We start from the raw sequence: 14,590 nt of genomic DNA on the forward strand, positions 1-14,590 counted from the left end.
ATTCCTTCATGGCCAGATTCCTGTTATTTATCTGAAGACAGCAAAAAGGATCCTTGCTTAAGACAGAAGCCAGGAGTGTGGATAGAACCTACAAACCAATCAATTAAAATGGGAAGGGGCCGGGTGCAGTGGCTCACGCCTGTAAATCCCAGCACTTTGGGAGGCCAAGGCAGGTGGATCACCAGAAGTCAGGAGTTCGAGACCAGCCAGGCCAACATAGCGAAACCCCATCTCTACTAAAACTACAAAAATTAGCTGGGCATGGTGGCACGCGCCTGTAATCCCAGCTACTTGGGAAGCTGAGGCAGGAGAATCGCTTGAACCCAGGAAGCAGAGGTTGTAGTAGGCTGAGATTGTGCCACTGCACTCCAGCCTGGGTGACGAGAGCAAAACTCAGTATCAAAAAAAAAAAGAAAAGGGAGGCATCTTTGACCTTATGCACCCACCACAGGGCCGATATTCCTGGCTACCACAGGCTTTCCTGGGAGTGGTAACTTGCAAAAGCCACTCAGGTTGTCCAGAGAAAGGTTAATGTGGCCTCAGCATAACTGACTCTTTTAGCAGAGTGGGTCCTGTCCCACAGAGGGCCCCACCCAGATGGAGCAGGCCTTGCTGAGTGACTGTGGAATGAACACACGGATGCCACTTCAGCTCTCAGGTGCACAGATACACACAGTGTGCATACCTGAAGCTCATGCCAAGACACCCGCAGCCATTCAAGCAGTAAGACGCTGCCTTTAGGGACAGAGCTCTAAGGAGGATACAAATTTTTAAACCATTTTTGCTGTTTTAAGGTTGATTTTTTTGAGGCAGGGTCTCACTCTGTCACCCAGGCTGGAGGAGTATAGTGGTGCGATCACAGCTCACTGTGGTCTGGACCTCGTGTGCTCAAGTGATCCTCCCGCCTCAGCCTCCTGAGCAGCTGGGACTGCAGGCAGGCACCATCACACCCAGCAGAATTTTTTTTTTTTTAATTTTCTGTAGAGACAGGAATCTCCCTATGCTGCCCAGAATGGTCTCAAACTCTTGGACTCAAGTGATCCTCCCACCTCAGCCTCCCAGTGCTGGGATTACAGTGCTTTCAGATTTTAATGTGACGTCTCCGAATTCCAGACATAGCCTCTCATTTGCCCAGCTTGCTACTAGAGGCCAGCGAAAGGCACCATGCGCGGAGCCTGCCCAGGAGCCCAGCGGCAGATCAGGGAACAGGGGTGTAAGCAGGCGGGAAAAGCCAAGGAGGAAGGAAACCCAGGCAGAAGCGTTTCTTGCACAGCTCTGGACGCACCACACACAAGAGACACCACTCGGGCGGCCAGTCACCTGGTTCTAGGTGGAGAATAGGAAAGCGGTGATAGAAATAGGCTCTCTGAGTGCTCTGCATCTCTGCAACAGAGAGGTTAAAGCAAAACCCAGGCAAAGGAAAAGGAGAAACCAACAGAAAGAATTAAAAAGAACCACGCAAAACAACCAGCCTACCAAGGTGTAGAAGGCGGGAATTCGACCTGGCGCGGGGACTGGGAGACTAGGCTGGAGGCTCAGGGTGCCTTGGAATTTCCCACACGCGGAAAGCGCTCCGCCCGGGAGGACCTGGCCACGGCGTGTGCTCAAGGGCAGCCTCCTCTTTCAGGCCGAGGAGCCCTCTCTCTTGGGAGCTACAGAGGGTGGAGACCACCTGGCCTATGTCGGGAGAGACCTGTACCCCTGGGTTTGGTGGCTCAGCCCACTGTGGAGGTGGGAAGAGGACCAGCCGCAGCCAAGAGGAGGCAGGGGGCGAAGGGCAAAGGGCGTACCATCCTTCCACAGCTCCGAGACAAATTTGTCAGAGGACTGGTGGAGCAGCGTGGCAATGTTGTCGTTCAGCGGGTCCATGTTCTTCATCAGCCACTCGTCGGCTTTGTAATCCACCTGGCAGGGTCAGAGAGGTCTGAGTCACGAGCTGCGATGGGGACACCAGGGCTCACAGGCTCTCCCAAGCACAGGCCGACCCCACGCGTGGAAAAGCCAGAAAGTGTGAACACCCTCTGACCCAACATTTCCACCCTAAGAAGGAAGTGAGAGGATGAGGGACGCAAGGCCTCACGATGTTCTCTGCGGTGGCTCGCGCAGAGCAAACGCCTCAAAGCAAGGCATGACCTACAACAGAATCCTGGCTCCGGTCACGGTGTGGTGGCCACATGGTACCGGGCTGCGTTCCAGCTTTTTTAATTTTTAGGTAATATGAACAAAGAAAAAAAAAATCCTGGAAGGACCACAAAATGTTACTATTTAAGTCATAAAACAAGTAATTTTTGTTTTTTCTTTGTCTTTACAGAATGTTCACATTTTCTGAGAGTATGTGTCAATTTCATCTTTTCGGAAATATATATATATTTTAATATATTGTTTTAATTGGGCAGCCTCCTAAACCAGAGGGTTCAGAGAGACTTCTAGAAAGATATTACTTTTTTCTAATTTTACATAGAGATAGGGTCTCACTATGTTGCCCAGGCTGGTCTCAAACTCCTGGGCTCAAACTGTCTTCTCACTTTGGCCTTCCAAAGTGTTGGGATTACAGGCATGAGCCCTTGTGGTCCCCTAAAATATATACTTAACAAAACAAGCAATAGAGCATTACATTTGCATTGCAAAAGGTCCCAGAACAATACCCAGAGAGCAGCAGGTAGCCTGGGCCTCCGTGTCCCCATACTCTCAGTATGGAGGCGAGTGTGCGCTGCTGTCCATCATGAGGTGGGTGATGCCACTTTCTCCTTTCTCCAGGCTCAGAGTCTCAGCAACCCTCCCATCCAGGCCTACATCCTTGTCCTGTTAGCTGCCACAGCACAGCCCAAGGAAAGATACAACACAGCTGACACCATCATGCAGGCCCCTTGGTAGGTTCTACTAGGGTGTTCCTAATCACCAGCATTACAAATAATCCCACAGCAAAAGCCCTTCTGGAAGCCTCTGTGCTGATGAGCACGTGCTTTTCCCAAAGGTGAGAGTGGAAAGGAGGCTCAGGAAACATTGCTTGGGTAATGGTGTAAACTGTTTTTTTGGCTTTATTATTTTTTACATGGGTAACTGAAGACAGTTGCTTCCGCAGCCTCAGGAACCAGCTAAGCAGAAGAGGCCAGTGGTGGGGAGCTGCCTGCTAGAACTGGGCCTGGACTCCACATGGCTTGGGAACAGAGCTGTGAAACTCCCAGATCCCCTCGCCAGTCGCCACCAACAAGGACATGGCGCAGCCCCTGCCTAATCTCACATGTTCAGGCCACAGCAATTAATTGTTAGGGTCTTTGTGCAAGAAGCACACAACGTGCTGAGAAAAACCAGCTTTTGTCTAAGCATGCACCTCTATGGACTATGTCAGGTCTCAGCCCCAGTCACACGTGGACTGGGAAGATGTCTGCCAGCTAAGTGTTGAGGGCGAGTCCGACATTTACTGACTGTGGCAGACTTGGCAACAGCAGCTGTCACCCACAGCAGTGGCAATTCCCCACCCCCCAAACTAGGACACGTTTGGCGATGTCTAGAGACATTTTAGGTTGTCATGACAAAGGAGGGTGCTCCTAACTCTAGTGGGTAGCAGCCAGGGATGCTATGAAACATTCTAGCAGGAGGCTGAGGCGGGCGGATCACCTGAGGTCGGGAGTTCGAGACCAGCCTGACCAACATGGAGACACCCTGTCTCTACTAAAAATACAAAAAATTAGCTGGGCGTGGTGACGCATGCCTATAATCCCAGCTACTCGGGAGGCTGAGGTAGGAGAATTGTTTGAACCCAGGAGGCGGAGGTTGCAGTGAGCCGAGATCGCGCCACTGCACTCTAGCCTGGGCAACAAAAGTGAAACTCCATCTCAAAAAAAAAAAAATCCTAGTATGCACAGGAGAGCCCCGCAGTAAAGAATATCCCAGCCCGCACTACCAGTAATGCCGAGGCTGAGGAGCCCTGCCCTGGGGCACTAACCCGTGCCACGTGTTGGGCCTCAAGAGCTCATTTAATCCACATAATTGTATGGTAGGTGGTCATTCTCATTTTCCAGATGAGGAAACCAAGGATCAGAGAGGCTAAGTAACTGACCTGAAGTCAAACAGCTTATGAGTGGCAGAGCTGTATTTAAACTCTGCGCAGATGTCTTTAGCCAAATCTCTGCACCTGGCAGACAGACCCAACAATAAAGAAGACGGCATGACAACAACCAGCCTGGGCACCGTGGTGGAGTGTTGCGGGCTTCCAACAGCACCCACCAGGTGAACGGGCTCTGCAAGCTATGTAAATGCTGATGCTGTTAGTATTTACTGATCAGTAAATACTGATGCGGCCACATTACTGGGTGAGTCACTGTGCAAGAACTGCACACAGGTCACACCCCCGCGCCCCCAGGAGCTGCCCGGCTCCTCCCATGAGTGCTCCTCACCTTGCCGGCATAGTGGATGATGCAGAAATCGGCTTTGTCCTTCAGCTGCTTGGGCTTCTGGAACTTAGGGTGGGTGCCCTGCTCCTGCACCACCTTCTCCACGAAGCTCTTGTCGGTGGCTTTGGGGAACCAGCACTCCTCGTCCAGCAGGGCCAGGATGCCAGGGGGTCCTGCCTGGAAGAAGCGCAGCATCAGCACCGGGGAGCATGCCCTGGGAAGCGCACCACACCCTTCAGGAAGCTAAAGCCTGGACATCAGCATCCCCTGAATCCCACAGAGGGTGGGAAATGTGCTCCCCAGGAGGAGCAAAGCACTCAGTTGAGGAGTTCTAGTTTATAAAGAAACCTCGGGGGCCCAGGCTGCGGCTAAGACCTTTACCCAAGCATCCATCACAGTGGTTCCCCAGCATTACTGAAACCCCTGGTGGCTTGATGAAAAGTGCAGATCCACTGACCCACGGGGGCCACAGCGTGACTTCACAGTGTACTGAGCTCTGCCCAGGAGGCCGCCCTCAGCAAGCACCCTGTGATCCTGCCACGGGAGATACCACCCCACAGGCTTTGCATCTGCCTGTCTCTGATGAGATAGGATACCTAGGAGGAGGCCCTTGAGGAAGAGAGTCCCAGGGTCCCAGCAGCCTTCTGCACACTGAGTTTACAAGACAAGAAAGCAGATTTGGACACTGCAGAGAGGCTGTCTCACAAAACTTGAAGCCCAGCAGGTTCTTATTAGTTGGAAAATTCAGTTGCTTAAAGAAAAAAGCTCATTACGGGCCAGGCGCGGTGGTTCATGCCTGTAATCCCAGCACTTTGGGAGGCTGAGGCGGGTGGATCACAAGGTCAAGAGATCGAGACCATCCTGGTCAACATGGTGAAACCCCGTCTCTACTAAAAAATACAAAAAATTAGCTGGGCATGGTGGCACGTGCCTGTAATCCCAGCTACTCAGGAGGCTGAGGCAGGAGAATTGCCTGAACCCAGGAGGCGGAGGTTGCAGTGAGCTGAGATCGCACCATTGCACTCCAGCCTGGGTAACAAGAGCGAAACTCTGTCTCAAAAAAATAAATAAATAAAAGCAGAAAGAAAAAAGCTCATTACAAAAGTAAACTGTTGACTGGGTGCACTGGCTCACACCTGTAATCCCACCACTTGGGGAAGCCAGGGCAGGCGTATCACCTGAGGTGAGGAGCTCAAGACCAGCCTGGCCAACATGGTGAAACTCTGTCTCTACTAATAAAACAAAAATAATTCTGTAATCCCAGCTACTCAGAAGGCTGGGGCAGGAGAATTGCTTGAACCCAGGAGGCAGAGGTTGTGGTGAGCCAAGATGGTGCCACTTCACTCTAGTCTGGGCGACAAAAGCAAAACTCTGTCTCAAAAAAAAAAAAAAAAAGGAAATTGTTTCAAACTGAACAAACTTTGTCCTAGGCCTTCTGATTAATTAACCATAATCAAAAGGAATGCCAGAGCCAGGTGCAGTGGCTCACGCCTGTCATCCCAGCACTTTGGGAGACCGAGGCAGGTAGATCACCTGAGGTTGGGAGTTCGCGACCATCCTGACCAACATGGTGAAACCCTGTCTCTAGTAAAAATACAAAACTAGCTGGGTGTTGTGGCATGTGCCTGTAATCCCAGCTACCTGAGAGGCTGAGGCAGGAGAATCGCTTGAACCCCACGGAGATAGAAGTTGTGGTGAGCTGATATCATGCCATTGCACTCCAGCCTGGGCAACAAGAGCAAAATTTTGTCTCAAAAAAAAAAAAGGAAACCCAGAAACAGAAACAGCTCAGGCTTCATTACAGATCACATCCCCCATCAAGCCTAAAACACAAACAGGTGACCCAACCTCCACCTGGCAAGAGGTTTAAATATGAACTCATTGGAAGAGGTTCCTCCTTCCATCTTCACACAGCTAATGCTGGCGATCAAAGCACTGGGGCCATGCTGGGTTTATGGGGGGATAAGCTGAGCTTTGCTACATGTGCACTGGGGACAGCACTCACTGCCCAGGGTCTGCACAATTCCACGCTACAGTGAAAGGACCCTGCGATAGGACCTTACTACATGGATGCATGGCTGTTTCTTTAAGACAAAGAAATACTTATTGAGCCCAGTCTTCAGGTGGATGCTGGGTGGTCTCCTGGGACTGAAAACAGGATGCTAGGGCCCCCACCACATCCACACCTGGTCTGGCAGCTGGGGGAAGCCCAGCCCGCAGCTACAGCACAGAGCATCTCCTCTAATGGAGTCAGGCCTCCTAGGCACCAGATCTCAGCCTCGGGGCTTTGTCCTCCAGGTGGCACCAAAAGGAAGGGGAGTCAGACACCTTTACCACCAATACCGAGCTGAGGGGAGATACAAGTGCCCAGAAGGGAAACGCCAAAGGCAGGTCTGAGGTCAAAGCAAACCTGGTACTCACTGGCTTCTCAATGAGGTCAATGCAGGGTTGCAGGTCGAGGCCGAAGTCGATGAAGTTCCACTCGATGCCCTCTCGCTGGTACTCCTCCTGCTCCAGGATGAACATGGTGTGGTTGAAGAGCTGCTGCAGCTTCTCGTTGGTGTAATTGATGCACAGCTGCTCAAAGGAGTTCAGCTGCAAGGAGAGAAAACAACATCAGAGAGACACCAAACCTGCACAAACACACACCCAGACACACACCCCTTGAGAAGAAGAGCAGGGTAGGGATACAGGGAGGGCCTCCTTGGGCACCTCCATGCTGCTGCCTTCAGAGCTTAGATGGTCCTGGCCCTTCCCTTTATCCCCCCAGAAGTAGGTGACATTTACTCTTTGGAGCCAGGGACCTCTGGCAATCTGGTAAAGCCTTTTCAGAATAATGCTTTAAATTGCATCCAATAGATTACAAAGAAAGTAGTTATGTTGAAATATAATCATCAAAATATTGTGACTGCGTACTACACTATGCTTCCTTGTTTTTTATTTTTATTTCTTGAGACAGAGTCTCATTCTGTCGCCCAGGCTGGAGTGCAATGGCGCAGTCTCAGCTCACTGCAGCCTCTAACTCCTGGACTCAAGTGGTCCTCCCACCTTAGCCTCCCTAGTAGCTGGGACTACAGGCATGCACCACCATGCCTGGCTAATATTTGTATTTTTTGTAGATACGGGGTTTCACCATGTTGCTCAGGCTGGTCTTGAACCCCTGAGCTCAAGCAATTCTTCTGCCTCAACCTGTCAAAGTGCTGGGACTATAGGTGTAAGCCACTGCACCAGGCCTTTCTTTTTTTATTGAAGAGATGAGGCCTTGCTTTGTTGCCCATGCTGGTCTCAAACTCCTGGCTTCAAACAATTCTCTTGCCTCAGCCTTCCAAAGTGCTGGGATTACAGGCGTGAACCACCACACCCGGCCTCTGTGCTTCCTTATTAACAAGAACTAGCCATGGGCTTAATAACTTCCAAAGTTTTGAGGTAGCGATCGATGCATAAATGACACTACCAGATCTCTGCAACAACGAGAATGTGATATGAAAGCATGTGCTTTCTGCTGGTGCCAGATCACAAGCACTGCTAATACAACTGCGGTTTGTATAGTATGATCAATTCACAACTGGAAAAAATGCATGATTTCAATGAGAGGGTAGTAAAAAATAGAGATATAATTTTCTTATCGTAGCTCATGGCTCCTCTCAAACCTACCATGGACTCCAGGTTAAGAACCCCTAATCTACTGTAAGTGTCGGTTTCCCTACTAGACCTCAAAGTCTTCATGGGCAAGGGAGATGTCTTATCCCAATTCTCAGGAAATATCTGCTGGAAGAATAAACAGGAAGCACCGGTCCAGGGAGCCTCCAAAAATGTGACCTAAAACGTCCCATTCTCCCAGCCTTGAACAACATGGCGAAACCCCGGCCCTACAGAAAAAACACAATTAGCCAGGTGTGGTGGCACATGCCTGTAGTCCCAGCTACTCAGGAAGCTGAGGTGGGAGGATGGTTTATGCCTGGGAGGGTGAAGCTGCAGTGAGCCATGTTCACATCACTGCACTCCGGCCTGGGTGACAGAGCAAGACCCTGCCTCAAAAAAAAATGAACAAAAGGTCTCATTCTCTCCAGCATTTCTGGTTGAAAATAAGCACTTCTGTTTAGCTTAAAACACATCTAACTGAGCCTGGGCCACACAGTGAGACCCCATCTCTACAAAATATTTAAAAATTAGCTGGGAGTGCTGGTGTGTGCCTATAGTTCGAGCAGCTACTAGGAGGGGCTGAGGTGGGAGGATTGCTTAAGCCCAGGAGGTCAGGGCTGCAATGAGCTACCACTGCACCTCTGCACTCCAGACTGAATGACAGAGGAAGACCCTTTTTTTCCTTAAAAAAAAAGAAAAAAACCACACCCAGCCAGTCTCTATGCAAAGGAGATAGCCAACTCAGATTGGTGCGGGACCACGGGAAGCAGGGTTCTTAACCAAGGAGAAGGCGACCAAGAGGCCAAGGAAGCAGCGGGGTGGGTAACGAGGGCGAGGCTCACATCGAAGATCTCGAAGCCCGCGATGTCCAGGATGCCGATGAAGGAGGCGCCCTGCCTCTTGGTCTTGTCCAGAGCCTTGTTGATGCGCAGCACCAGCCAGCGGAACATCCGCTCATAGGTGGCCTTGGCCAAGGCCTCAATGGCAAAGTCAGCCTGCAGGACACACCAGGGAACGTGCTGTTAGATACAAAGGATCTGAAAACCCTCATACCCTTCACCCCAGTGATTTCACTTTTAGAGTTCTCCCACTAGAAGAGCAGCTTCTAGTATGTGAAGGGCGGCCGGCGGGGTGGGGGATCTTGGTGCACAAATATGTTCACTGCAATGTTATTTCAAATGATGAAAAGTAGAAACAACCTAATTTCCAACAATGTGGAGAAAATAAACTTAGCTCTTTCTAAATAAAATGGGGACACACTAAAGTATTTACAGAAGAAGTGATGCTTCAAAATGAGGCAGGGGTCTACGGCCACAGCACCCTAAACACGTCCGATCTCATCAAAATAAGGCAGTGGGCAGAGGGGGTGGGGGGAGATGAGATGAACGATGAGCCGAGACTTGCCATGAGTTAGCAACTGTTGGAGCTGCCCATGCGATGGGCACGTGGGACTCTGTATACTCTCCCCTCTTCTTTGTTTTGTACATGTTTGAAAAGCTCTGTAATAAAAAGCCAGAAGGAGAACTAAGTTTCATTCTTTTACGTCTTGCAGGAAATAGCGGCCCAACGATATTCATCATTGGGAGTTTTTTTCCTTCTCTCGGCTTTTCTGTATTAAGAGTCATGTAGTATTTTTGTAATTAAAAAATGGAGGTTTCTATTTAATTGTTAGGGAAACGAAGAGGCAGCAATAATGATGCACGATGTCTTTTGAAAACAACGGCCTCATCCTTCACACAATCGCTCTGCGCAGAAGCAGCCATGAGCTGTCAGTGCACAGTAAACGGGAGAAGGACTCACAAGATGAGCTTCCAAGTATTTTTGAGAGAGGAGTCTGGCACCCTAAAAGAAACTAGAAACCTCCAATAGAGATGGAGAGCAGGCCACACTGGGAGGGACCTCCACTTCGGGGCAGGCAGGCACATCAGTCTGGCAGGAAGGAGCAAGCACTGAGCTCATCTCTCAGCACGCATTGCAAGGCCAAGGCAGCAGGTGGATGGCAGGAGTCGCCACCCTGGCACCAGAAGGAGTTAAGCTACAGAGGCATCGAGTTCCTGCTTTATACCAGACAGGACATGCCTGTATCCTTGATGCCCTATTAGCCAAAATATCGTCACAATGTAAAGAGGCACACACAGTGCAGCCTCAAGATGGCACTTGCTAGGCGTGAAGCCTTGCAAGCGCCAAGTAACTTCTCCAGTGCTTTAGATGGGGTGATGCCACCTCTCTCCGGGTTGCTGTGAGGACCGCATCAAGGAGTCACGCAAAAGTACCAGACACAGACACCCCAGGATGGCCCAGAACAGCCTCAACTGTGCTGCTGCAGGGACATTCAGCCATTCAGCCAGGTGGCAGCTGGGTGCCCTGGCCCTAGAGGACATACCTGCTCTTTCGTCTGAGCCTTCTGGACGTAATCCCGTCCCACCTTGATGCGCGGAGTGAGGATTCCTCTGGTGAAATCAGTCACATTGATGCCCAAGAGATGGGACACCTTTTGGGCAGCTAAGATTTTTCAGAGAACAAGGAAGGGGGGGAGTCCTAATTAGACACAAGCAAACGAGTCCCTCTGCTTGACCTGGGAGCAGAGAGGAAGCAAGCCACAATGAGCAATCATTACCGGGACAACAACATCTGGGTCCTTCTTTAGCAGGGCCACAGACACCCAGCACCCCCCCGACTCAGCAGCCGCACGCAGGACAGTGGGCAGGGCAGCTGTACCTCCCCCAAGCCCCATGGGGCAGGGAGGAAGGCATCCTGGCTGGAAGCCCCAGTGGTGGCAGTGGTTCCTCTGCCCACTCTCAGCCGCACACCTTGGAGTGTAAAAGCAGGTCCCCACCCACCAATGGGACTGACAGAAGCAGGCTGGCCTGGTGCTGGGGCATGAACAGCACAGGATCCCACAGGAGTGTCTTTTTTTGTGTTGAAATGGAGTCTTGCTCTTGCTGTCCAGGCTAGACTGCAGTGGTGCGGTCTCAGCGCACTGCAAACCTCCGCCTCCTGACTTCAAGCAATTCTCCTGCCTTAGCCTCCCAAGTAGCTGGGATTACAGGTGCAGGCCACCATGCCTGGCTAATTTTTGTATTTTTAATAGAGATGGGGTTTCACCATGTTGGTCAGGCTGGTCTCAAACTCCTGACCCCGTGATCCGCCCACTTCAGCCTCCCAAAGTGGTGGGATTACAGGCGTGAGCCAACACACCCGGTCAGGAGTGTCTTTTACAGTCCACATACCCCTGCGTTACATCTTTAGAGAGCCCCTAAGAAGGGCACGTTAAGACTGAATAACTCGTATGAGTCGGGTGCGGCAAGGGCATAATTTCAAGATCTCAACCTAGTTGTAGGCAAGGCTCCCATTAAGGTGGAGCTACAGCAGAAATCATTCGTGTCCTGACAAATGGTTTGGTCTCAGGAATGAATGGGGGAAGCCCTGGTCCACATGATCACAAGTTTAAGTTATTCTGAAATGCTTACTTGGTGAGAAAAAAGCAGGGACGTGTTTCTGTGTGTTTTACATCTGTACAAAAAGTACCGACGGATACGTGGCCATAAACACACCTAACATCAGGAAGAACAGTGTCTGGGATTTCTGCAAGACCTTCCCTCCTGAGCAAATCCACGTCCAAGCACCCACCCGCGTTTCTGGCGAGAGGGCCTGGGTGTTACCTGTGTTGTCTGGCATGGACGCCTGGTCGGTGTTCCGCTCCTTCTTGAAGACAATGTTGCCGAGCTGAAGAACCCCTGAGATGACCCGCAGCAGGCCTTTGGGTACAATCAGAGGCAGCTCAGAAGCACACATGGGTCAGGGTAATTCCCGGGAGTGAGGGGTGGAGTTCACTCACCCAGAGATCCTCAAGCCAGACAAGCCAAGCAGGGACACCCCCAACTCCCTGGGGCCACAGAGGCGCCAGGTCTGGGTCTAATGGTGTGTGGTGGGCCCAGCCACCCTGGAAGGCTCACCCGCTCCCGGCCAGCATGACCTCTCTGTCTCCCAGGCCTCCCGTAGGACCTCAGCTGGGAAGCCCTATGCTTAGGCATGAGCTCTGTTAAGAATCCTAACATGTGTCTGGCCCAGGGGCCCACCGCCTGCTTTTATACAGTCTTACAGGAACACAGCCATGCCTGTTCATTCATATAGTGTCTATGGCTGAGCAAAGGTGGCTCTGACCCAAACCCTCACTCCACTCTCCTGTCACATGCATTCTGCCACAAAGCAGACACAGCTAGAGAGCGAGGTGAGCTCTCCCTAACCCTCCATCTTTCTTTTTTTTCTGAGATGGAGTCTCACTCTGTCACCAGGCTGGAGTGCAGTGGCGCAATCTCGGCTCACTGCAACCTCCACTTCCCAGGTTCAAGCAACACCCCTGCCTCAGCCTCCCGAGCAGCTGGGACTACAGGCACGCGCCACCATGCCTGGCTAATTTTTTCTATTTTAGTAGAGACAGGGTTTCACCATGTTGGCCAAAATGGTCTTGATTTCCTGACCTCATGATCTGCCCACCTCAGCCTCCCAAAGTGCTTGGATTATAGGCATGAGCCACTGTGCCCGGCACCCCCAATCTTTCTACAGACTAAAGGCTCGAGCAGGCTGAGCACACAAGCCCCTCTTCACCCTCCCTCTGGGAAGAGGGAAGACACAGGCGTGTTCCACACTGCCACTCATTCTGGGCTTCACCAGCACAAAGCACCCATCCCCAGCTTCTTCCACACTCCCTGAGACAGGACAGGAGTATGCTACTTTCAGCAAATGGCAAAGGTCACGCAGTGGACCCAGGCCCTGGGCAGTTAAGGACATGTCCTTTGCACCCTTTCTGTGTAAATGCCTGTGAGACCACCAGAAACAAATAATCCTGAACCTCAATTCTGAGGAACCATTTTCCCACACGCTGAAGGTCTTCCCCTCCCACTGGCCTCTATCAGGCTCCCCAGGCCCATCGGCTGCCCTGATGTCCCTGATGCCCAGCCTTCCCCTGCCCCACCCTCCCCCACAGGAGGGCCAGCCCTGTACCCATTTGCTCCTCTTCTGGGATGCCCATAATCCTCATGGCCTCCATGGTCTCCTGGAACATGTCCTTGTCCTGCTGCCCGGGGATGGTGACGTGCCCGTTGGACAGGAAGCGGTATTTGTTGTACGGCTCCAACAGGAGATCAGCTGTAAGGAGTGGAGGACAAGGGTGTCTCAGTGAGGCGCTGAAAGCAGAGGCTCCATCCACGCTGTGACCTCAAAGGCCGGAGAGACTGGGACAGACCCTGAGCCCTGAAATGCCCTGGAAACTGCGGAGTAGCCAGCGACGTCGGCTTTCCTGTGTCTGAGATGCCGACACTAATGTCTCCTGGCCCAGGAGAGCGCCAGGGCCCCATGATTTGCAGCTGCATGTGCAACCCACCCTAGCTCTTCTCTGGCATGGTCAGAAACAGAAGACCAAGTCCTTCGGATGGCACAGAGAACAGGAGTCGCTCTCACTTCTCCCCACTAAACCCAAGGTCAAAGTTTTCATTTCCCAAATGACGTCTATGGCCCAATTCTGGCAGGAGACCCAGAGCCCGGCAGCCCCAGCATCAGGCTGCAGGCAACTACTCACTCTTCAGGTGCTCTCCAGCCCCAGAGAGGAGATAATAGAAGATGTGGAAGGTCCGTTCTTCCTTGGCTTGGCGGATGGCACGAGACTTCTCCAGGAGATCTTCGCAAACATTAAGGAACAACACAAGATGGGAGAAAGGCAAGCCCTCCACTGTCTTCTTTTTTTTTGAAGACAGTCTTACTCTGTCGCCCAGGCTGGAGGGCAATGGTGCGATCTCAGCTCACTGCAGCCTCCACCTCCTGGATTCAAGCAATTCTCCTGCCTCAGCCTCCCAAGTAGCTGGGATTTCAGGCGTGTCCCACCACACCCAGCTAATTTTTTTATTTTTAGTAAAGACGGGCTTTCACCACGTTGGCCAGGCTGGTCTCAAACTCCTGACCTCAGGTGACCCACCCACCTCAGCTTCCCAAAGTGCTGGGATTACCGGCGTGAGCCAACCACACCCAGCCTGCCTTCCACTGCCCTCTTATTCTCATCCAAAGGAACTGAACTTCATCAGGAAGGAAGAATGGCACAAAATGACAAAATACAGCAAAAGCAAACTACGTTGGTTCTCACCTTCAAGAGGCACAGCACGTCCAGGAGTAGCTCGCACCCCTCAGGACCCTTGTCTCATTCTTTTTTTTTTTTTTTTTGAGACAGAGTCTCGCTCTGTTGCCCAGGCTGGAGTGCAATGGTGCAATCTAGGCCCACCACAACCTCCGCCTCCCAGGTTCAAGTGATTCTCCTGCCTCAACCTCCTGAGTAGCTGGGACTACAGGCATGTGCCATCATGCCTGGCTAATTTTTATATTTTCAGTAGAGATGGGGTTTCACTATGTTGGCCAGGATGGTCTTGAACTCCCGACCTCAACGCTCCACCCACCTTGGCCTCCCAAAGTGCTGGGATGAAGGGCGGGAGCCACCCCACTGGGCCTCCTTGTCTCGTTTTTACAGATAATGGAAACAAGAACAGTCCCACAAGTGAAGGTTAAAT

The 14,590-nt window shown here is 51.6% G+C and overlaps 1 protein-coding gene across 2 annotated transcripts in view; it reads right to left on the reverse strand.

Annotated features, from left to right (window-relative positions):
- MYH9 (myosin heavy chain 9) overlaps positions 1–14,590 on the reverse strand; it is a 116,070-nt gene that overhangs the window by 26,573 nt on the left and 74,907 nt on the right. For both annotated transcript variants that reach the window (XM_021676246.2, XM_012476359.3), the window contains exons 8-15: positions 13,615–13,713; positions 13,041–13,184; positions 11,699–11,794; positions 10,420–10,538; positions 8,879–9,031; positions 6,816–6,989; positions 4,398–4,571; positions 1,791–1,905 (exon numbers count right to left, since the gene is read on the reverse strand). In XM_021676246.2, coding sequence (XP_021531921.1) covers positions 1,791–1,905; positions 4,398–4,571; positions 6,816–6,989; positions 8,879–9,031; positions 10,420–10,538; positions 11,699–11,794; positions 13,041–13,184; positions 13,615–13,713 — 1,074 coding nt within the window. The remainder of the gene's footprint in view (positions 1–1,790; positions 1,906–4,397; positions 4,572–6,815; positions 6,990–8,878; positions 9,032–10,419; positions 10,539–11,698; positions 11,795–13,040; positions 13,185–13,614; positions 13,714–14,590) is intronic.

This window comes from Aotus nancymaae, unplaced genomic scaffold (genome assembly GCF_030222135.1).
Source record: "Aotus nancymaae isolate 86718 unplaced genomic scaffold, 86718_ANA_hifiasm-v0.15.2.pri h1tg000076l, whole genome shotgun sequence".
NCBI classification, from domain to species: domain Eukaryota; kingdom Metazoa; phylum Chordata; class Mammalia; order Primates; family Aotidae; genus Aotus; species Aotus nancymaae.